Below are 23398 nucleotides of genomic sequence, written 5' to 3'. Positions count from 1 at the left end.
TCTGATAGGCAAAAATACCTGCGGGGGGGTGCAGCCTATATAACTGATGACCTTCGACCCCTGGAGGCCACTGGGTTCACCTCTCCAACCACACCTGGCATCCCTTCTTCCACCCCCATCTTCCTCCACCCGGCGCGAACAGCCAAAAGACACAATGCACACCCTCTCTTTCATCGAACCAGAGACCAAAGTTCTGACCACACTTTTCCGGGCAGCCTGCTACCAAATTTCTGGGCAGCGGGCCGGAGGGGGAACTGTACAGAGACAAGGGCTCCGGGAGAGGCGAGTCCCTGGGAACCCCGCCCGCCGAAGCACAAGGTCGGTTGCCCCCGCCCCGGCGGGGAGCTTCGGGGAGGAAGGTCCCGCCTACGGCCGCCAGCTCACCCCGGGCACCCTCAGGGGAGCCTCGTGGCGCGCAGGGCCGCCGCGTGGGGCGTCCACAGCTGCACCCCAGGATCCGGACCCCAGCTCCCGGCTCCCCGCAGTCCACCCGACCCAGCCCACTCCGTCCCCACAGGAGAGGGCACGCAAGGTGGGGCACCAGGACCCGACTCCTCTGCCCCCTCCCGGCGCACTTGGATCGGTTCTAGGGGACTGAGGTCGCAGGACCAGTTTTGAACGCCGGTGCAGCCCGGGAGAAGCCTGGCGGGGGTCCTGGGGTAGGAGGCAGCCCACTGTCCCGCGGGGACCAGGGAGGAGTCACTCACCTAAGCGACCCGCCGCTCGGAGCCGCGACGCCCGCTGCAGGTGGCTCCGCCCCGCCCTCGCCCCGCCCACCGCCTAGCTCCGCCCCCAATCGCTCCCCATTCCCGCCTACCTGCTAGCTCCGCCCTGGCCTCGCCCGGCGCCCCGCGCTTCGCTCACCGTCTAGCTCCGCCCCTGGACGAGGCCCGCGTCCTTCGCCACGCCCACCTGCTAGCTCCACCCCTGGCCGCTCCCCACGAGGGTCAGCCTGCTGGGGAAGTGGCCACCAGCCAGCCCGCTGCCGCCGCTTATCATCCCACCCGGCCAGCTCTCTCGGTTGCAATCTCAGTGCAGCAGATCGTGGTCTCTGCCCCGCCCTGTAGCTGAGGAAACCTTCACTTCTGGCTGAAAGTTCAGGACTAGCCAGGCCAGCTCCTTCATATAGTGAGCAAGAACTGACAGCCGGTTTAAGGGGGCAACTGGGTATGGAGGACAAAGTGATTTCTGATACCTTCCCCTGAACCCAAAGGGTACCTCAAATCTATTTCATAATCGAGGTCATAATGACAGGTCAACTTGGTAGGGTAAGGAAGGCTGCAGAAGAGATACACCAAAGCAAGACACAGGGAATGCAGAATAAGGGGGGTGGGGTGGGGGGCGTGTACTTCCTCCTAGTGGAAGTGCCGGTTGGTTGGCCTGAGAAAGCCTCTCGTTTCCTGCCAGTTGCATCCAGACCTGTGTGGTCCTATCACATGTCCATCCCTTGTCTCTTAGGGCAGATCTTTGACTCTTTCTTGGAGTCTGCAGTTTCAGGGCCTGGGACTTGTGATTACCTGGACCCCTGCCTAGGCCTTCTGGAATCTAAAACACCACCTTGCCCCTGACAAAGGTGCCCCTACCCTGTGACACTGTCAGGGTTTCACAAGCAGGGAGCTGGGACTCAGTATGTCATTGGATATGGTCACCACCTGCGTCTGACAATTACTCCCCTCTCTGAATGGGTGAGGAAATGGAGGTTCTGGTAGGTAAGGGGTGCACCAACTTCACCCAGCTTCTGGGAGACTGAGTAGGGATTTTTTTTTTTACCTCTTCAACCTCTTCTTGTCTATATCCCTGAAAACTGGCTTCTAATTTCTCTTTGATTGTTTTAGATGAGGTCTTGCTATGTTACCCAGCCTGTCTCAGTCTCCTGAGTGCTGGGTTTGCAGACATGCACCTACAAGCCTAATTTCAAATTACTCTAGTGACCATGTGTTCTAGCTATGCAAGAGGTAGAGAATCGTAAGTTCAAGACCAGCCTTACATGAGGAGACAACAACAAACAACAAAGGCTGGGAGCATAGCTCAAGTGGTATAGCACTTACCTGGCATGAACAAGGACTTAGGTCCAATCCCCAATACCAAAAAAAAAATTTTTTTTTCAGAGAGATTTGCTTCTAGGAATCCCAACTGTATCAGGGAGATAAGCCCTAGAAGGTCAGAGATAGGGTATAGGCTTCAGGAATAGACTTACAAAATGAGATGCTAAAAGACAGTGTGGCTGGGGAGTCTGACTTCTTCCCTCCCTCAACCTGTGAGGCTTCCTTTTGAGAACCTCACACTACCGTAGGCTTCTTCCTCCTCTCATGTACTTCCAGCCCAGCTCTCCACTCTGCCAAGCCCCAGATTCCCTCTCATCTCCTTCAAGGATCCTCCTGCCCTACTTTGACCCAGGCTAATACCCTCTGCACTCCAGCAGCAAAGGTTCTTTATCCATTCAAGTCAGCACTACCCAGGGCCAGGCCTGAACATAGTAAGTAGCTGGTCATTAAATGTCCGTTGGCCTGATGGGGGTCTCTGAACATCCTACCTACAACTCCAGTGAGTGGTGCAAGCAGCTAGAGCTTGGGAAATGGGAGCCTTGGTGTCAGAGAGGAAGTGTCCAGTATTATTGGAAGGATTCTTGGATCCATGGAATGTTCTATGATCATAGTAGGTTTCTTTGTAAGGCTCCCCTTATGTGAGGGTTGTCTGAAGGAGGCTGGATTGACAGAGGCATAAAAATAACTATTATAGCCAGGCACTATATCTTATTCCTACCTACTAAGGAAGCTAAGATGCTAGGGTTACAGTTTAAAGCCAGCCTGGGCTGGGAGGTTGGTGAGATTCCAATCTGTAATTAACCATCAAAAAGCCAGAGTGAAGCTGTGGCTCAAGTGGTAGACTGCTAGCCTTGAGTGAACATGCTAGTGGACAACATTCAGATCCTAAGTTCAAGCCCCAATACTGACATAGAAAAGGAAGAAAAAAAAGGAAGGAAGGAAGAGATGAATAAATAAATAAAAAATAAAGCAGAAAAGAGAAGACTGTCTTAAAGGGAACATGTGCCCTTTTAAGGGAAATGGAGAAGCCTGAAAGGCTAGGGAGATAGGCCAGCAGATCTCTGCTGGGAGGCATTCCTTAATGGACAGAGCGGCTCCACTCCATTTGTTTTTCTACCTTCCATTTCTACTCCATTTGTCCTGTCTACCGCCCCTTGACTGGGCATGCCTTGAGTGCCAGCTTATCACACCTGGTACAGGATCTAGGTTAGGTGAATACTCAACAAATGTCTCCCAAAATTTGGAGGCCTAACTCCCCAAAGCAGATGAGACTTTTGTTCTAAGTTTGCTGAGCACCTTCTGCAGGTCAGAAATGGAGAGCTGAACAGTTAGAACCATCCTTGAGATGTATTTACTGGATTCTGTTACCCCTGAGCTTCAAATCCTGAACTGACTCTCCAGATTTCACAGCAGAAGCCAAACCCTTGAATGGCTATCCAGCAAGGTCAGATATAATTAGCCTTTTACATCATCTTATGTTCCCTTCACTGCTCACACTCTATTCTGCCCACTGGCCTTCTTTCCTTCCCTGAGATTGATGGGGTAGGATGGTTAGGCAGGCCTCAGACAGGGCCACTCATTTGCTATCCTCACAGCCTACACCCCAGGGTTATATCTGTTCTCCTTCAAGTCTTTGTCAAGATATCGTTGTCAAGCTGGGTATTGGTGGCTCACTCCTACAATCCTAGCTACTCAGGAGGTAGAGATCTGAGGACTGTAGTATGAAGCCAAGCCAGTCAGGAAAGTCTATGAGAATCTTATCTCCAATAAACTACTAAAACAAAAAAAAACAGAAGTGGCTCAAAGTGGTAGAGTTCTAGCCTTGAGCCAAAAATGTTCAAGGACAGTACCCAGGCTCTGAGTTCAATCTTCAGAAATTGCACAAATAATATCATTGTCAAGAGATCAACCTTCATGATCCCTTCATCCCTGGCCCTGCTCACTTTTTCTTCTACATCATTCTATTGTTTAATAACTTTCCCCTGCAGAAATATGAGCTCCTTTAGAGTGAAAGAATCTGTTTTATCCATTCTGGTATTTCTATGCTTAGTGCAGTGCATGGCTACAGTAGGTGCTCAGGAAGTATTTGCTGAATGAATACCCCAATTCTCACTCTGCCTTTCCTCCTTCAGCATCTTTGAGAAACTTCTGCTAGGTTTCTTGGCCACTCTGTTCTCTTCCAGTGGATTCCTACTGCGGTGAGCCACATGTATAAGTCATGTTTGCATTTATGGCCATTACAGTTGCTGAGTATTCTGTATATGGCCTAGTAGTGTTTTTCCTTGAAGATAAGGCTATAGCCCCTTGGCTAAAATGACTAGAATATCCAGGTCAAGAAACTGGATTCATTGTATACTTAGGCCAACGAAGAATGGGATATTGTTTAAGGCTCATTTCTTGGAGCAATCCCACAAATTTTAAAAGCCTGGGACAAAGCACATCCATTTCACAAAATAAATACCTAATTGACTGTTAAAGAGATGACTGCAGGAAGCCCTGGGTCCTGATGTACTCTAACAGCCCTGGCTAGGAGCCAGGCTACCTGGATCACATCCTATTCTGGCTAGGGAGGGTGAGCTATGGCCCAGGAAAGGTATTTCTGCTCAGGGATGCTTTCTTCCCATGAGACTACATGCCACAAGAGGAACCTAAGCTTTTAGGGTACAGGAATCCTTCTGCAGGGGAAAGAAGGGCTGCAGTGCAGGGTGGGGGGGGGCAGAATCATCTTTATCATGATGATGACAGCATGGGCCATGTAGACCTCCCCAGAGTTGAAGTGGAATGGTCCACGTGGAAGGTGGAGACTGGGTGTGCCTTCCGTGGGAGTTATTGTGATGTGCTATTCCATATTGCATATATTGTGATGTAGTTTATGAGATACTAGGAATACCGACCCCACCCCCCCCACTGAAAAATATCTCCCTGCATCAGATTTTGTACCCTGTTGTGGTATAAGGTTACCTCTTTCCAGCTCTCTATTAAAATTTGAGCTCTCCGGAGAGGAAAAGCAATCTGAGCTCAGAATAATAAAGATTGTGTGTCTACAGGGAGATTTGACTGTGATAGCCTAACAGTGTGGAGAAGGTTCTATAGACAAGTGATGGGGGAGGGATGGGAAAAGATGGAGGGGAGGAGGACTAGCCATTTTTTTTTTGATGGGTCATGGGGCTTGAACTCAGCCTGGGCACTGACCCTGAGCTCTTCATCTCAAGGCTACCACCCTACCCTTGCACCAAGCCTCACCTCCTATTTTCTAGAGGATAATTGGAGATCAGAGTCTCAGGTCCTTTTGTGCCCAGGCTGGCTTTGAACCTTGATCCTCAGATCTCAGCCTCCTGAGTAGCTAGGATTATAGACGAAAGCTACCACACCCAGCTCAGCTATTTTTTTTTTCCTAAGGGAGCTTCCTGGTATACTCAAGGTACTTAATAAGCTTGTATGTGCAATCAAAGGTTTTAGATTTTCACTGCAACAAGGGAAGGTATGCCAGCCAAGCTGGCACTGTGTTTGTATAAACACAGCATTGACTTTCCAGTTAGGGACGGTTGGAGAGAGACTCCTAGGTACTGAAAGAAGTCTGGGCTTCAGCCCCTTGAAACTTCCAACGGGGTACAATGGTGGCTAGTGGAGGGGTTTCAGAATTGCAGTGAGAAGCCCACCCCAGAAATCCTGAATTTGAACTGCATTTCAAGAGATCCAAACTGCACTTGACCCTGGTGGCTCACAGTTTATAATCCTAACTACTCCAGAAGCTGTGATCTGGAAGCTCAAAATTCAAAGCCAGCCCAGGGAGACTCCATTTCCAGCAATAAGCAGGCCTAGAGGCATGGATGAAGTGATAAACTGACAGTCCAAGGAAAAATAAAAGCCCTGGTGCCGGCAAACATTAAGAGACTCAAAGCTCCTTTGACAGTACAATCGCAGAAACGGACAATTGCTTGCATACCTGGATCAGGACAAATCAACAGAAGTTTGTATTTGGGTGACACACTCCTTGTGTGGCACTACAGTGTCACACAGTGTTGTCAAAAACTCTTGTGAGCTGCATAACTCTATTTAGTCTGCTTCCATTTTCTTATAAATCTGGGCTCTATCTTTCCTGACACACAGTGCCTCTTCTACGAAGCTACAGAAAATAATTATAGAAGACAATGTGTACTGAAATTCTTTTTTGTCTTCTGATCTTATGGTGAATCTACTCTGAGCCGGGTTCCTACCTATATTATCTTTATTATATAGTAATTCTCCATATTGACTTATTTTGTTTTTACTTTTCTGTAGTTCATGACTTTTCTGTCTGGTTTATTGTTTGCCTCATTGCTCAATATTTCATTTTACCAGATTGGCTTTGAAACAAGCCAAACTAAGTGGGAAAGGTGTGCTCATTATTGTAGCCCAACCCCTTTCCTTTAGACCATGTCACCCCTTCAGGCCATTGACTCAGCTAGGATGAGGGGTTGGAAGAGGCCCACCCTATGAAATTCCTGCCAGGAGTTACTGAGAAGAGAACCCCTGGCATCTGGTGATTACTTGGAAGGGTGTTGGCACAGGACATTGGGGATCACTAGTGGGGGAGGGGCGGACATGATAAGCTCACTTTGTTCCCAGTGCCCCCCACTCTTTGCTTCTTCCCAGCCTTTTGAAGACGAACTTACCAGGTATGGAACCGGAGGTGCTGTCCTTGTCAGGCGACTTTCTGCAGCCTTGGAAGGGGATGGTGGGGCAGGCATTTAGGTCACCAGGAGCCTCAGCTGCCATCTTTCTCTGAGTTGCTCTGTCTGCTGTTGAGACCCCCCAGGCGAGGCGTGTGGAGCTCCCTCAGTACAGCTGGGGTACTGGAGATTGGTATGAGCTGACCCCGCCCAGCATGTGGGATGAGGCCTGTTGATCAATGGCCTCTGGATCCTCTGCAAACACACTGAGGTCAAGGGCTCAAGGGCAGCACTATGGCCAGAGATAAGAACTAGCAGAGTGATCATGCTGTCTAATTCTCTACTTCTTGTGGCTTGGCCCGCAAAGGGAGGTGAGGGATGGGAAGTGATGTTTACTGAGCCTGCACTGGCAAAATGAAAGTCTCAGCTCCACTGTTTAGAAGAGGATGAGATCGCCTTACCACCCTACAGGGAGGTAATGGCAGATCTGGAATTCAAACTGGGTTTCCTGACTCCCAGATCCTCCTACCTCTTATTTTCTAGGTGGAGGACTTCTATGGGAAGTGGCCTTCACATTGTCAGTGACCCTTTTAGTATAAGACTAGGTCATCTGGGTATATGGCCCCACGGGGCTAGATGTGCATACAGAATGGCTGGAGGGAAACAATTCAGTTCTGAGCATTCACAACACTGCTGAGAGAGGTCTCCCAGCTGTCCTCACCTCTTAGCAAAGTAACAGCTCCAGGTTATATAACCAACCTGGCTTGAAAGTGGCTCAGCTGGACTTGAAGTGGATGGAAGGTCAGGGTAGTCACCAAGACTGGGCCAATGGTACACTAGTTGACTTCATGGACACCTACACAAGAGGGCCATCACTAGAATCTTCCCTAGACATCACAGGTGACTCCAGCATGGAAACGCCTAAGCCCAGCCTGAAAAGACAAAGGAGATAAAATCCAGGGCCTGCTGAATGCCCAGGGCCCTGGGCAGCCACTCTGGCAGAGGGGCCTCTGGAGAGGAAAAGTGACAGGACCCTGGCCCCTGGAACATCTACAGGGTAAAAAAAATAAAAGCATGGGCTTTAGAGCCATATGAAATAGGTTCATTTTGAGTTCATGCCCTGTACTATACCTCTGTTTGCTCCACTGAAAAATGGGATCATGTATTCCTACTCAGCTGATAGTAATATGTGAGATATTGCTAGGAAAGTGCCTGACACTTAGTAGGTGTTCACAAAACACAGGACTTCAGAATAGAAGGCAGAGTGCAGAAAAAGCCCGGAGGAAGTATGCCCCCATGCAGGCCCCTCTCCTCCTTAGGAAAAGGACTTCCCCAGACAAATCTGCAGGAAACTGGCTCTTCTACTTTCCCCTGTCCCAGAGCAAAGAGCCCTAGTGGGCAATGGTTATCAGCCCCTTCTCATCTTCCCTGTCCCAGGTGGTGAGTGGGCACCCTGGATCTTCTTGTCTAGCAATCAGGAAACATAGCCCTGGCCCTATCTGGGTGGTGGATGACTTACAGACTTTTTTCTTGCTGAAAGTCCCCCTTAGGCCACCTCAGAATACCTGGATCTTAGTGTTGGCAACTTCACCCCTTATCTGAGAGTTGGGGGCAGGCCCTGCCATGTGCCTGTGTTGAGGGGCCCTTGAGGATTCTACCCATAAGCCATTGGCACTTGGCTTTGCCTGTTTTCAAGTAGAGAAATGGAGGCAAGTGATAATTAAGTCACCTTCCTGGTGTACATAGCTGAGCACAGGGTACAACCAGACTTACTACAGTAAAAGTGTGCATGGGTAAAAGTTATTGATCACCTTACATAGGATCTGCTTGTAGATTTTCTGTTTCACTTATGTTTGCCTGAATTCTTCTTACTCTGGATACTAGGATGGGGAAGATTAGTGATGGATGGCTTTCTAGTAATACCTAGAAGATTAGGAGCCTCTCCCAAGGCCCAGGGCAGCACATTTAATCAGAAGTCAAACACTGTGGTCACGTCATGTCCTTGGCTCAGGGTGAAAAGCTGTTTTAGTCTTGAGAAAGTCAGTGTAGCCAAGCCCAGTTCTTATCTGCTAAGACCAGGGAGAGAAGTGACCCATTACCCACATAAGACTTTGTAACATAGGCAAAACCCAATGAGGCTGGGGTTAGAACTTAGAGCCTCACATGCTTGGCTAACTTTCTCTGCAGTTTCTGACTTTCTTTGGCATGAAGCTTTCCTTGGCTAGAGGAGAGAGTTCTATGGGGAGTCTCCCTGAGTTTTGGGGGTGGAGGGAGCTGAAAGCTGGCACAGTCTCTCAAAGATCATGCTTCCAAAGGTGTTCATTGTATCAAATCATCCATCTTTGTGGTGCTATTTTGTGAGCTTCAATAGTCCATTTCCTCAGAAGTCAAATGTGGATGAGGGAGTTTCCAAACAGTCTAAGGAGCTGAGGGTTCTGCATATGTCAAGAATGGAGCCTTCAGCCCCACCTACCACCTATCAGACCCGGGCCTCCACTTGCACACAGGTGAAATCATACTGATCCTCTTGTTTTAGAAGTCTCAGAATCCTCTCCACACCTAAAATTCTAATCTGGTTAAGCCAGGGGTGCTTAGAGGATTAGAAGTGCTAAGACCTTTTTTTCCCCTATAAGTGGAATTTCTGATGACAGCTACCCAAAGCAGTGGGTAGTAACCCCTGAAAAGAATTTGGTGACAGGTCAGATAGGCCCAGCTTGAAGGCAATAATTAACTCCAAGGCATGCTGGGAATAACAGAGATTGGGCATATTTATGCAAACAGCATGCAAATTCAGCCAGCCTTAGGCTGGGTGTCCTGGGATGGCAGCTGGCTGGAGGTGGGGTGCCCTCCCACCTCTTATTTTTTTTTTTAACTTCTGACTTTGCCTTAAGCTCGGAGGGACCAGGTCACTGGCATCTCTCCCAGTGGTGTTTCTCATCAGGCTTTGGCGGATGACAACAAGCAACTGTGCTGTGCCAACTATAAGTGGGTCCCTCTTAGGAGAAGGCACCAGGACACACAGGAGGAGGCCTGTGAGGGGCAACACATCACCACTGCCTGACTGTTTTCTCCCTGCCTTCAAATGCAGCTGCCTATGTCGCTCTTGCTGTGACACTGAGCATGGCTCCGTGACAGAGGACTTGCCTGGGTTGGGATGAGGTTTTACTGCAAGGAGAGAATGTGTGTTCTCTTAGTCAATCATCTGGGCCAAGAAGCCAATGCTTGGAGAGAGTAGAAAGGAGACAGGAGGGGGACATGGACTAAGGGAACCTTTGGCTTGGGGCTGGAGGTCCCATGAAACCTGGAGAGCTTGACTTGGACACTCCAGCCTGGAGAATGCAGAGGCCCTGATGGCAGGGCTTGGAGCTGCCACCTCCCTTCTTTCCCCTCCTACCCACCCTACTCTCAGGCCCAAGGAGTCCTGTGGGCCCAAGTCAAGGCTAAGGGGTCTCTGTAGCCAAACTGAGGTAGGTTTGTGTGAGTGGAGAGGGCTGGACTTGGCCTAACTCCAAGATTTGAGGGTATTTTGTTCAAAGTCATGAGGCCTGATTGTGCAATCAGGTATTCCATCTTCTCTTCACAGTAAGCCAAGGGCATGAAGGTCCCCAGTGGAGAGAATCCATCTTTCTTGGTCACTAACACTGACTAGACATGAGGGCAGTGGCAGACAGGAGGCTAGGGGAAGGAGGCACCTGGCTCACCACTCTTGGAGGCAGTATTTTGGGAAATACTCAAATCACAGAGGAGGGTTTGGCAGAGGCTGTGTGATGGGCATTTTGCCCTCAAAAGCAAGTGTCCCCATAGGTGGGGTCAGAGTGCTGGGCTCAGGGCCTCACAATCCTCAACCTCCAAGGCAGAGCAGAATGGGGTGACACAATGCATGAAGAGGCTGAGAGGTGGTGACCTCGAGATGGCCGGAACTGACTGGGGCCCAGTGTTGCCATGGCAGCATAGGATCTCTAGGCCTGGTATCCAGGTTCCCTACCACAAAGCGCTGGGCACTAGAGGGGTCTGCCTCATGGCACACACTTAAGGATTTGGCTGGATCTAGGTGAAATGAGATGGATTGCTTCACTTCTCCAATGCCCAGGAAACAGGTTGAATTATGGGTAAAATATGATGCCAAACTCCATAGCAGAGACTGAGTGCTTGGCAGAGTACAAACCAGAGTGGATGGCAGTGTGGAGAATGGGCTGAGGGGCAGACCTGGGCTTCTTGTCCAGGCAGAGCAGAAGTCAGGGAGATCGGGCAGCTGGGCAGTCTGTCTCAGGACAACCTGAAGGCCTTAGTAACATACTTTAGAGAGATGTCTCACACAGCATGACATGGCCCAAATGCTTTGTAAGGCAGCCAGGGCTCTCTGCCTTTTTGGAAGAAAAGAACTGGGAAAGAAACCAAGAGTGCGCTCTCTCCCTCCCCCCCACTCCCCCCCCCCCGCCTCTTTTTCTTCCTCCCTCCTCTCCTTCTCTCCCTCCCTCCCCCCTTCCTCCCTCCCTTTTTCCCTTCGTCCCTCCCTTTCTCCCTTCCCTCCCTCCTTCTCTGTCTCTGTCTGTCTGTCTCTGTCTCTCTCTCTGTCTCCCCCCCCCCCCCTCTCTCTCTCTCTCTCTCTCTCTCTCTCTCTCTCTCTCTCTCTCTCTCTCTCTCTCTCTCTCTCCTCTCTCTCTCTCTTTCTCTGGTGTTCCAGTTCTGCATCCTTGAACTCAGGGATTGGGAGCTGTCTCTGAGCTTATTTGCTGAAGGCTGGCTTTTTACCACTTGAATCACACCTCCATTTCCTGCTTTTTGGTGGTTAATTGGAGATGAAAATCTCACAGACTTTCTTCCAGACTGACTTCAAACTGTGATCTTCAGCCTCCTTAATAGCTAGGATCACAGAGCCTGACAAGGATTTTTTTCCCCTCCTCTACCCCCCACTTCCTCAAGGGTGTGGGTAGTGAGTTTGAGAAATGGAGCACCACCGACACAGACCCTTGCTGAGTCTCCAGCCCTGGAAGCCTTCTTTAACCCTTTTTGTGGGTTGCATGATGTACCATTAGGTCCTTAAGGACCAGTAAGTATGGAATGGGTAGGACAGGGGTGAAGAGAGGAGGTGGACAAGACTGGCTTCCAACAAGCACCTTAGTTGACCTGGAGTGCCAAAGTGTGGGTCTCCATTATTTCAGACCCATCTAGAAAGACCTGGAGCCTTTGCTAAGGTCTCTGCCCACTGCCTCCCAATATTAGTAGGTATGGATAGGCAATGAATGTGGATATGCAGATGATTCAGGACCCACCTAAAGAATAGGGCTCAATGCTGGTGGTAGAATTTGAAGTCATACCAGTATGACCAGGTTTTCCTTCACCAGCACTTCCGGTTCTATTTCTGATCTCGAGTGATTCATCTTTTCTTTTTCTGGGCTTCAGTTGCCCATGTGTGTAACTCCTTCAGAACCTCACATAAAAAACATGCTTGATGATCCACTGTTTGGCTGATAGAATGATCAATGCTAGCAGATTTAAAAATCAGTTTATCCAACTTCTCTGAAAAGTGGGGAAACTGAGGCACAGAATGAGGAAATATGCCTTCTTGTCCAACAAATAAAGGAGGCAGGTGCTTAATTGGTACCAGAGGAGAAGTGTCATATGACATAGCAGAGGTAAATGGCAGGAACCCAAGCACTATTGAGAAGGGTGTGGTCAAATTGGCCCTCATTTCTTCAGATACAGAAGTGGCCTGGAAGCACTTTCAAATTCCCAGACACCAAGAAGAAGTCTGCCAGTATCATGGCCCCTACTCCTCTCTGCACTTCAGTGATCATCAGGATTCTTCCCCCAGCAGACGTGCACTCTGGGGCAGGACATAGACTGTTTCAGAATGTAGCAAGGCTGAAAGCCACAAGCAGCAGGGACAGGAGGCAGAGATTGTCCAGTCACGAGTAGAGACACCAGATGCCACTACTGGCTTGGCTGCCTCAGGAAATGGAGCTGAAGCCACCTCGGCCAGCAAGACTTCTGATTGCCCTCCTTCTAAGGTGATACTCCCTATAGATGCAGGTCCCTGGCTAGAGCATCCGACTGAACACAGATCAGCTGCCCAGGCCAAGGTGAATAAGGCAAGACCAAACTTTCCTCAAGGAGTCAGCTCTTCTGCCATGCAAATTCCCCAAGGCTCCTTCCTGATACTTGATTCCCTCCTGCTGCACCTTCTCCTCCTCCCTGTACCTGCTCTGTGCCCTTTGTTCTACATAGGGGTATTATGGAATAGGAAAGATACTAGTGAGTTTGTCAAAACTCCTCAAAACCCATCAACATAGCACTGCCCAGTGCTTGTCTATAGAGATATTATCCTAGTTCTGTGGCTAGGTTATAAATGCTAATTTCTTGAATACAAGTGCTATGCCAGGACTTTTCCTTTCTGATGGAAAAATTAGTCTCAAGGGCTTCTATTAGCCCTCAAGGTGATGGCTGTCAGCGTTGAGGGAGATTTTCTTTGGACATCCTCTCCCATCATTTGGAGCTGATTGGCCCTGCAGCAGGCTCTTTGCTCAGCCAACAGGAAACTACAGTGGCCCAAATAGGACACTCTGAGATAAGAATGCCTTCACTGGCTTAATAGATCCATCCATCCATCCATCCATCCATCCATCCATCCATCCATCCGTCTGTTCATCCATCCGTCTGTCCATCTGTCTGTCCTTCTATCTGTCTATTCATCTATCTGACCATCAAGCCATTCATTCTTCTTTCATACATTTCTTAGCACATTCTCATTTGCAGTCTTACAGGGGAGGGGAAGGCAGGGATTGCAGAGATGCAAACAGTGAACAATACTTCAGAATCTAAGAATTGAGTGTTGGTGGCTCATGCCTGTAATCCTAGTACTCAGGAGACTGAGATCTGAGGATCTTGGTTTGAAAATTGTTGAGAATCTTATCCAAAATGAACTAGCAAGAGATAAAGATGGGAATTCACTGAGGTCCAAAGTCAAGGAAACCACCATAGGGAGCCTTGGACTTACTTTGTGGAGGCCCCCAATGGCTTTGGGGACTGGCCAGGATAGTAATTGAGAATACAGGTTTTAGAATCTAATTCTGGATTTAGATTGGAGTTCTTTTGCAAGCTCTATTATGTGTGTGGCCTAGAGAGATTATTTAATCTCTTTGATCTTCGTAATTGCCATACAGACCTAAGGATACAATGGCAGGGAGGAAAAAAAGCACTTGACCTAGCACCACTCATCTTTTCATGGTGAGTGATAGTCACTGGAAGCAGGGATCACTATAGAAGAGGAAAGGGATTTTTTTTGTATGTGTGTGTGTGGTGGGGAGAAGCTCTCTACCCAGGGTCTTTGAAGCGAATGTGAGTGGACCTAGGGGAGGATGTAAACAAGCAAGGGGCTAGAGTCAGTGGCATGGGCACAGGTGCAGAGGGAGAGAAGAGCCTCGAAGCTTCCCTAGAGGAAGCAGAACTCAAACTCAAAGCAGCAGAACTCCTCACTGGCTGTGATACCAGCCATTCCCCCTCATCATGAGTCTGCCCAGGGCGGTAAATGATGGGATGACACTACAGTCAGCCATTAAGTAAATGGGATAAAGAAATAATTGGAAAACAGATCTTGTCCGGAAGAAGTGGAATTGTTCCCTGGGCTATTGTCCCTGTCCTCCTCACTGAGTAACCTGCCAGAGCCAGGCAAAGAAGGACGACAGGATTAGGGGTGATGAGAAACTCCACCTTGAAAAGAACCGGAAATGACCTGCAGCTGTAACAAGAGCCTTTGTCTCCTGAGCAGAAATAGAAAATAGGCCCTGAGTGCTCTCTGGGGGCGGGTGGCAAGGGGAGTGAGGACAGTCACTGCCAGTGCAGATGCTAAACCTGAATCCTACTGCCTTCTCTGGTGGGACAGAATGAGTAGGACGGACATCAGACTCTGCCGGGAGGCTGGGGTATGGTGCCCTCAGGCTATGGAAGTTGGAGCAGGTGTCCATGTGAGGAGCACAGGTCAGGCTCTTGCTTGCATCAACCTCCTGGCCTCTACAGTTTATACACCACCAGGAAAGCTTATCCTTGGCATCCTCTGGGGGAAAAAGAGTCCGGGTGATGCCTATCTGGACACACACTGGGGAGGGTGAATGGAACCCACTCCTAGGTATCCCAGATCCTGTAAAAGAAAAACACCAACCTTTCCTTCCTACAGAACCATTGTCTACTCCTGATAAAGCAGATAGCTGTCTCTTCTGCCCGTGACCCTTCCAGCATTCACTCAAATTCTAGCTGGGGCAACAAAATCTATAAGATTCTTATCTTCAATAAATTACTCAGAAAAAGCTGGAAGTAGGGGCCGGGAGTTTGGCCTAGTGGTTAAAGTGCTTGCCTAGCATGCATGAAGACCCGGGTTCGATTCCTCGGTACCACATACATAGAAAAAAGCCGGAAGTGGTGCTGAGGCTCAAGTGGTAGAGCTCTAGCCTTGAGAAAGTCCAAGGACAGTGCTCAGCCCTGAGCTCAAGCCCAGGACTGGCAAAAAAAAAAAAAAGCTGGAAGTGGTGCTGTGGCTCAAGTGGTAGAGCATTAGCTTTGAGCACAAAGAGGCTCAGAGACATTGCCCAGGCCCTGAGATCAAGCCCAGGACTGGAAATAAATAAGTAAGTAAATAAATAAATAAATCTAACAATACCAATGAAAGGAATAAGAATTAGAGTTTGTCTTAGTGCCAGTGGATCATGCCTAGCTATTCAGGGGGCAGAGCTCTGAGGATGGCAGTTCGATCTGTTCAAGGTGCAAGGGTCAGCTAATGTTCATCTTATACAAACTATTCTACAGAGTATCTATAATGCACTCTATTAGCATATGAAATATAGCACAGAAAAAATTATGACCACTGATATAAACATTCTAAGTGAAGTTCTATACTGAAATAAGCATCTTATTAAAGTACTTATTGTCACAGTTTCTAAGGTTAAATGGTTTAAATTAGGATACTTTTATATTATACAGTTTAAGATTAAGAATAACCATATTCTTAAAATAAAGACACATACAGGTTAGTAGCATTTTTATATACCAGCAATAATTAGTGCTGCAATAGAAGAAAATGTTATTAAGGAGAATATAAACAAAAACAAAGCAAAAGGCTATTAATGCTACACATATCTTGGAATGAACTTGTTTATAAACTGTTTTGGTGTTAGTTCTGGAGCCTGAACTCAGGGCTTTTCATTCTTATTTGGCTTTTTCACTAAATACTGACTCTACGACTTGAGCCATACCTCTACTTCTGGCTTATTTTTCTGGCTAATTGGAGATAGGAGTCTAGAAAATTTTTCTGTTTGGACTGGCCTTGATTGGCAATCCTCAGATCTCAGCCTCCTGACTAGCCAGAATTACAAATGTGAGTTATTATCTCACTGTAAAAATGATAACATTTCTTAGAAGAAATTTGAAGACATCTAGGCACAGTTGTGCACGCCTGCAGGTCTAGCACTTGGAAGAGTCACTTGGATCTAGGCATTTGAGGCCAGCCAACATAATGATATACCATCTTAAAACCAAAACATCAAAAATAGAGTTTAAAATATTCAGATAAATAAATTAGAAATCTCAATGTTGTAAAAAGTAATTATTTTTCAGTTAATCTATAGACTTCACAAAACCCCTGTGAAATTACCATTAAAATTTTAGTGTAAATTAGCAAATTGGTTGTCAAAATTAACTAGGAAAAATAAATGAACCAGAACTGTTAATATATTGTGGGAGGAAAAAAGAATAAGGGAAATCAACTATATCAGATCAGCAGGCTTGATACAAAGCCAGAGAATTTGAATAGTGTATGATTGAATAGACTGAGGTAATCAGATAAACAGACTAGCACAGAGAGCCTATGTATGCACGGGAACTTGCTACATGGTCCAGCTTGACATCACAATCGGGTGAAGCTCATTGATGAATCTTGTATGAATGCATAAAACTGGAACAATGAAACCTGTTGAAAGAAGAGCAGAGGCAGGATAAAGGAGAGCACAGGGGGAGTTAAAATATATTCATGTATGGAAATATCACAAGGGGACCCTCTGAATTACTAATATATGCTAATAAAGAAATCTTTTTAAAAATGACATTTAAAAAGCATTGGAAGTCTGGAGGTTTGGCCTAAAAATAAGGCCACTACTTGGCAGGTGTGAGGCCCAAAATAAATAGGTGAGCCCTACTATTTCATGCTTATAATCTTTTTCATGTGCCAGTCCTAGGGCTTGAACGTAGGGGCTGAGCACTGTTCTTGGGCTTTCTTGAGGTTAGAGTTCTACCACTTGAATCACAACACCACTTCCAGATTTTTCTATATATGTTGTACCGAGGAATTGAACCCGGGTCTTCATGCATGCAAGGGAAGCACTCCACCATGCCTGTAATCTTTTTCGCAACTCACAATGCCGAGACTTGGAGGATCCAGGTTTGAAGCCAGTCCAGGCAGAAAAACCTTTAGCTTCCATTTCCAATTAATCAACAAAAGAGCCAGACTGGAGGCATGCCTTCAGTGGTAGAGTGCCCACTGTGAGCTAAAAAGCTGAGCAAGAGCACAGGGTCTTGTGTTTAAACCATAATAATCATACACACACACACACACACACACACATACACACACACACACACGCACACAGTTAAATATCATTAAATTTAGGAGCATTAGGAGATAATATTGAAAACTTGCTTTATTATCTAGGTTTAGAAAAGATTTAAGTGAGACATGCAAAGCAACTGTATTCATGAAAAACTGACATTGAAGCATTTTCTTTTTTTCTTTTCTTTTTGTTTTCTTTTCGCTATATAGCTCCAACTGGCTTTATACTTGCAATCCTGCCTCTGTCTTCAGAGGGCTGAGATTATGGGCAAGTATGACCATGTCCAGCATCTAAATGAACCAATTTAACACCACAGAAGAAACATAAACATAGTATAATATGGAATAGAAGAATCTATAAGTTAACAAATATAGCAAAGCCTGAATATCTGAAGAAATGAGGAAGAAAAAGGGAAAATCCATAGGAAAATAGGCAGAACAATTCATATTAGTGTAAGTCCAAAAGGCAAATAATCACAGCAAAAGATAATCTTACAAATGATCCAGCAATTTATAGAAAAGTTATGAGAGGGACGGAGAGAGAGAGAGAGAGAGAGAGAGAGAGAGAGAGAGAGAGAGAGAGAGAGAGAGAGAGAGAGAGAGAGAGAGAGAGAGAGAGAGAGGGAGAGGGAGAGGGAGAGGGAGAGGGAGAGGGAGAGGGAGAGGGAGAGGGAGAGGGAGAGGGAGAGGGAGAGAGAGGGAGAGGGAGTCCACTTCACTGCAGTAATGAAGTCAAATTCAGATTACATAGAGTGATGTCAAGAGAAAGATACAACCAAAGGGTCTTTTCAATTTTCTGATTCAGGGATCATAGAGAGTGATTAGTTGCATCTTTTGTGACTGAGAAGGCTCATATTCATGACTCAGTGTTTCACCTGTAGACTTGACCATGCGGAATCCCTGCATCTCGGTACAAGCAATAGCAGGAATGCAGTACCTTCTGTGTAAGTAGACAACTATTCTTCAGGAAAAGGATGGATGGGGATGGGAGAAAGGCTCAATGGCAGAGACTATTCTTGCCCTGCAGGAGATCCTGCCTTCTTTCCCCTAGCATCAATATCCATAGCAAATGTGTATCTAAGGAGAAATGGATAAAAAATGAATGGAAGCCATCTACATTAGTGTGGAAATGAAAAAGCAGTATACTTTCCAGGTGCTGGTAGCTCACATATGTAATTTTACAACTCAGGAGATTGAGATTTGGAGCATCAAGATTGGAAGCCAGGGGCCGGGAATGTGGCCCAGTGACAGAGTGCTTGCCTAGCATGCACAAAGCTCTGGGTTCAAGTTCTCAGTACCACACACAGAGAAATAGCCAGAAGTGATGCTGTGGCTCAAGTAGTAATGTACTAGCCTTGAGCAAAAAGTGTCCAAGGACAGTGCTCAGGCCCTGAGATCAAGCCCCAAGATTGGCAAAAAAAAATAAAATAAAATAAAGATTAGAAGCCAGCTTGGGCAAAACCGTCCATGAGAATCCATTTCCAAAATAACCAAAAAAAGGCTGGGCTGAAGGGCATGACTCAAGAAGTAGAGTACCAGCTTAGAAAGCTGAAAGCTCTGAATCTAAAGTGCAATATCAAGCAAAAGAAATTATTGAGACTATCTATCTATCTATCTATCTATCTATCTATCTATCTATCTATCTATCCATCCATCCATCCATCAGCTCTCACCAGTGTTTGAACTCAGGGCCTTATATTTTTTTAGTTGACTCACACCCCTACTTAGCCCTCCTATTTGCTGCTTAGTTTGGAGATAGAGTCTTGAGGACTTTTCTGCCTGAGGTGGCTTCAAACTACAATACTCTGGATCTCAGCCTCTTGAGTAGCTAGGAGTATATGTTCCCAGCAAAACTGAGTTATTGCCTATCATCTCAGTGATTTAGGAGGTGAAGACAGGAGAATCACGAATTAAGGCCAGCCCAGACAACATATGGAGATCCTGTCTTATTTTTCCAATGCTTGTCCTGGGTCTTGAACTCAGGGCCTGGGCACTGTTCTGAGCTTTCGTGCTCAAGGTTAGTGCTCTGCACCTTGAGCCACAGCTCCACTTCCAGCTTTTAGGTGGTTAATTGAAGATAAGAGTCTCATCTACTTTCTTGCCTGGACTGGCTTCTAACTGTGATCTCAAAGCTTAGCCATTGGAGTAGCTAGGATTATAGATATGAACCACCATAACTCATAAAAAAGTAAACCTTACCAGACCTGATGATTCAAACCTTTACCTTTAGCACCCAGGACACTACAAGAAGTTTGTGGATTTGAGGCCTGCCTGGACTTATATAGCAAGAACCTATAACCATCGTTGCTACAACAAAACCCAACAAAATCCAACCAGCCACCTACTGTCGGCAAATCTAACAGCTGAATTATACAAACAATATTTTAATAAAGGGTGGCTATGATGTCCCAAACACGGAAGTTCACTTAGAAGGTGTTTTGTTTTTCCTTCCCTGCTCCTCTATTCAGCTTACCTCACTTTTACATGTGAGGCAGTCATGTCACTTGCAAACACAACTGCAGACTTGCAAAAGAATAAGAATAAAAGGGTAAATGACCCCTTAGTTTATAGAAATAATTTTGACCTTGTGAGTCCATAGAATCAGTTTCAGGGACTGCATTCCACCCCACACTTTGAGGTCTGCTCAAGTAGATCAAGTAGATTCATTTTCAGGAGCATTTTAGAATTAGAATTTTAGCTTGAATTCCACTAAAAATTGGAGCTAAGGGGTTGCATTTGGGTGGTTTACTTTGGGAAGTGATTCTAGGGAGATCGGAAGGCATGAAACATGGAATCAGAGAGAACCAGATATTGCTGTGGGCAATTGGGATGTAATTTAATCAAGGACCTCCAGAGACATTATGCAGAATTTGCTTAAGAACTGTGTGCCTGAGACCCAGAGGTATGAAATATTTGTACACATGCTTTCTCCTCTAGTGGGCAAGAATTGCTCCCCTCGGGTTGCCATCCTAGCTTTTCTAGATTTTCCAGTGTTCCAGGAGATCTGGGGCAAGAGAAAGGCAAACTTGGTGCTGCTGTCAGCCACACCTGGGAGCAGCCTGTTGCCATAACAACCATTATGTACCAAGGAGCCAAGAAAATGTGTAATGGGGCTGAGAGATGCCAAAGTTTCAGAATAATATATACAGCAAGACAAAATTTTTGCAAATAATAAAATCACTACAATAGTCTGCATTTTCTGAGACTACATATGCATACACACATATGCGTGTATGTATGTACAGTGATGAATCACATATTGTTCTTTGGTTGATAAATACCCATATGGCAGTAATCCCTTACGATCTGATCATCTAGTGACATTGCATCTGTCTTAGTTTGTGTAAACACACTGTATGATGTTCACACATGACAGAATCTCCTCACGAGACATTTGTGAGACTGTAGCACTGTTGATAAGCAACACAGAAATCTATATACAGTCATAGTCACATATATGGTACTCATGGGAATGACATATATTTATATATGACTGTGTTATAGTAACATAAATGTATTTAAAATATTTGATTTGAACTTTCCAAATTCTAAGATCGGGAAACTGGATGGAGAGTTTGTGGCATTTAAAAGAATGCTAACTTTTCCTGTAATTTTTTACTCTTTTATCTTCCAACTGTAAAGACAGATTAGGAACTTGAGAAGAACCTCTCAAAAGTTATTCATAGACTTTATACAGCTACCCTTTCTTCATGGAGGAAAGGACAAGGACACACATTCATGCCTGGCAAAGGAACTCCAACAGAATAGCTTGTGGTGTTTGGAGCACCTACAAGATTTAGTCCATTCACAGCACTGAAAAAAACGCTCGAGCCTGGAAAGATTACAAATGAGATTTTTTCCCCCTTTACAATTCCAGAAGTCAAAACTGGGAAGCTAAAGAAACCAACAGATACGATGCTTAGTGAGGTCAGCTGTCTGATGTGCAAGTATTGTCCATCATCTTATTGTGCATCTGGAACAGATCCAAGCTGTACCCTCAGATGGTAGAGGGGCAGAGGAGGAAAGGAAGGCAGCTCACTCCAGCTCTCTCCTTCTGTACTAGTCCATTCTGGAAGGCTCTGTCATAATCACTTAAGGGCCTCTTATACTGCTGCATTGGGGATTAAATTTCAACATGAATTTTGGAGGCAGTACAAACATTCAAGCCATCGCACCCCAAGTGGAGGGACTGACATCTATCATTGGTGAATGCTTGTCTCAGGAGTGCCAGAAAGACTGGCTAGTGGAAACATTTGGGGGAAGCGTATGTGGTAAGAGCCCAGGAGGGTTCAAGATTAAATCTGGGCAAAGATGAGCTTTGCCTCTGTGAGGAGAAGTGTGATGCTCAGCAAAGTGATAAGAAATACAGATAGTTGTCTCTGCCCCTAGTCCCTGGCATGGAGCTTCTGGCACAGAGCCCTTAAATTTTCTGAATGATGGAGGCTGGGAGAATCTTGTGTTTCAATACTTTGTCCTGACCCCAGCTCCTGGCACAGAACCACTAAATCCCCTTCCAGGGTGTTAGGAGCACTTTTTATTCTCGGAATGAGTCTGGGAGAACCATTCCTGGGTGAGAGAGGGCCATCAAGACCAAGCCATGCCTAGGAGTTGGGGGCCCTCTCTGGGTTAGACACAGAGTTAATACTCAAACCTCCATAAAATCCCCAAAGAGTGTCTGGGTGGGTAAGCACACCCACGTGCTGGTGGCATGGCACCTCAGCTAGGAGGCAGATAGACGCCTCTGTATTCGAGACCATCCCAGCCCTTACCCTGTATCTCTTCTTTAGGTGGTATGACTCTCTGCCCTTAATCATGTCCTTTATTAGGAAGCAAAATAGTTCTACAAGCTGCCCTGGCAGATGATTTGAATCCATGGAGGCCATGAAGGGAACCCTATATATAGCCAATTGGTGAAAGACACAGGGCGCTGCCTGCACTTGAGGTTGGCAGCTGAGTGTGGAGGAGGCAGTCTTGGGACTGAGTCCTTGATGTGGGGGATCTGCTGCCACCTCCAGGGCAGCAGAATCAGGGCAGGAGGACACACCGTTCACCACAGATGCAGACTAGAAAACTGCTTGACATTAGAAAGTGCAGCTCTGTGCAGAGAGGTGGGCATGTAGCTGTGGCACTGATTTTACTATAAGTTGTATGAACAGTTGTGGGAAAGCCCTTCTTTCACTCTTATTTAATTTTTAAGGAGGGTGCTGATATGGAGACTTGAATTCAGGGTCTGGGCTTGCACTCAGGGCCTGGGCACTGTTACTTAGTTTGTTGGCTCAAGGCTCTACCACAAGTCCACTTTGAACTTTTTGCTGGTTAATTGGAGGATAGAGTCTCACAGACTTTCCTGCCTGGTCTGGATTCAAACTGTGACCCTCCGATCTCAGCCTCTTGAGTAGCTAGGATTAAAGGTGTGAGCCACAAGTGCCCAACTTGTTTTTCTACTCTTGAAGCAGGAGTTTCCTAGGAATCAAATTTACCTCCGGGAATCAGGATCGAGTTATTTTCAAGAGCCTCCAAGAGAGCTGCTGATGGGGGGAGGGGGTGCTTTCAGGAAAAGGCTGTGAGAGGTAAACCACTAGAGAGGCCAGGGAGGGTGGCACAAAAGACCAGCCAGAGAGCATCGCCAGCATCTGGAAACTCCGTGTGAAGTGCAAAGACCCTTGTGTGTGGAGACTTCTCAAAACCTACCCTGGAGTCCAAGGCAGAATTCACACTTGTCCCATCAGTCCTCTAGATTTGCCTCTCCTAATCTCTTTTGCCATCTGGAATGTGGACGAGCCAAGAAGGTAAAGGAGGGTGGTAGAGAGGTAGCAGTCAGAGCACCCTACCCTCTCCTGTTTGCAGGGCAGATCTGAGCTGGGAAGAAGATATTCATGCAACAGAAAACTCATATTCCCATGCTTAAAAATATTCCCATGATTGTGGCAACACAAAGTGACCAAAAAACCCTGGGACCACCAGAGCCATCATCAAGGCTTGAGAAACGCATTGGCAGCATGAATCATGAAGTTGTAATGGGGAGAAGGGCCTGTGGCTAATATCTGTAATTCTAATGACTCAGGAGGCTGAGATTTAAAGATTACAGTTTGAAGCCAGACTGGGCA

General features: G+C 46.6%; 1 protein-coding gene and 1 long non-coding RNA gene across 6 annotated transcripts in view; one reads left to right on the top strand and one right to left on the bottom strand.

Moving 5' to 3' along the window:
* Steap3 (STEAP3 metalloreductase) overlaps positions 1 to 6881 on the bottom strand; it is a 71746-nt gene extending 64865 nt beyond the window's left edge. For 3 of the 5 annotated variants that reach the window (XM_090342944.1, XM_090342939.1, XM_090342945.1), the window contains exon 1: positions 6701 to 6881. In XM_090342944.1, the coding sequence (XP_090199070.1) occupies positions 6701 to 6803 (103 nt within the window). In that variant the 5' untranslated portion in view covers positions 6804 to 6881. Of the gene's footprint in view, positions 1 to 162; positions 492 to 817; positions 1051 to 6700 lie in introns of those variants that run through there. The other 2 variants (XM_090342943.1, XM_090342946.1) reach the window with 2 other exon arrangements.
* On the top strand, positions 232 to 20341 carry LOC150056501 (uncharacterized). Its single transcript, XR_016537268.1, has 3 exons — positions 232 to 318; positions 18173 to 18235; positions 19522 to 20341. It is a non-coding gene; the product is annotated as an uncharacterized LOC150056501 (long non-coding RNA).
* The last annotated feature ends 3057 nt before the right edge of the window (positions 20342 to 23398 follow it).

Source organism: Megascapheus bottae, chromosome 12 (genome assembly GCF_031878675.1).
Source record: "Megascapheus bottae isolate mThoBot1 chromosome 12, mThoBot2.hap1, whole genome shotgun sequence".
NCBI classification, from domain to species: domain Eukaryota; kingdom Metazoa; phylum Chordata; class Mammalia; order Rodentia; family Geomyidae; genus Megascapheus; species Megascapheus bottae.
Note: the sequence above shows the minus strand (reverse complement) of the source record. Positions and strands in the feature narration are given on the sequence as shown.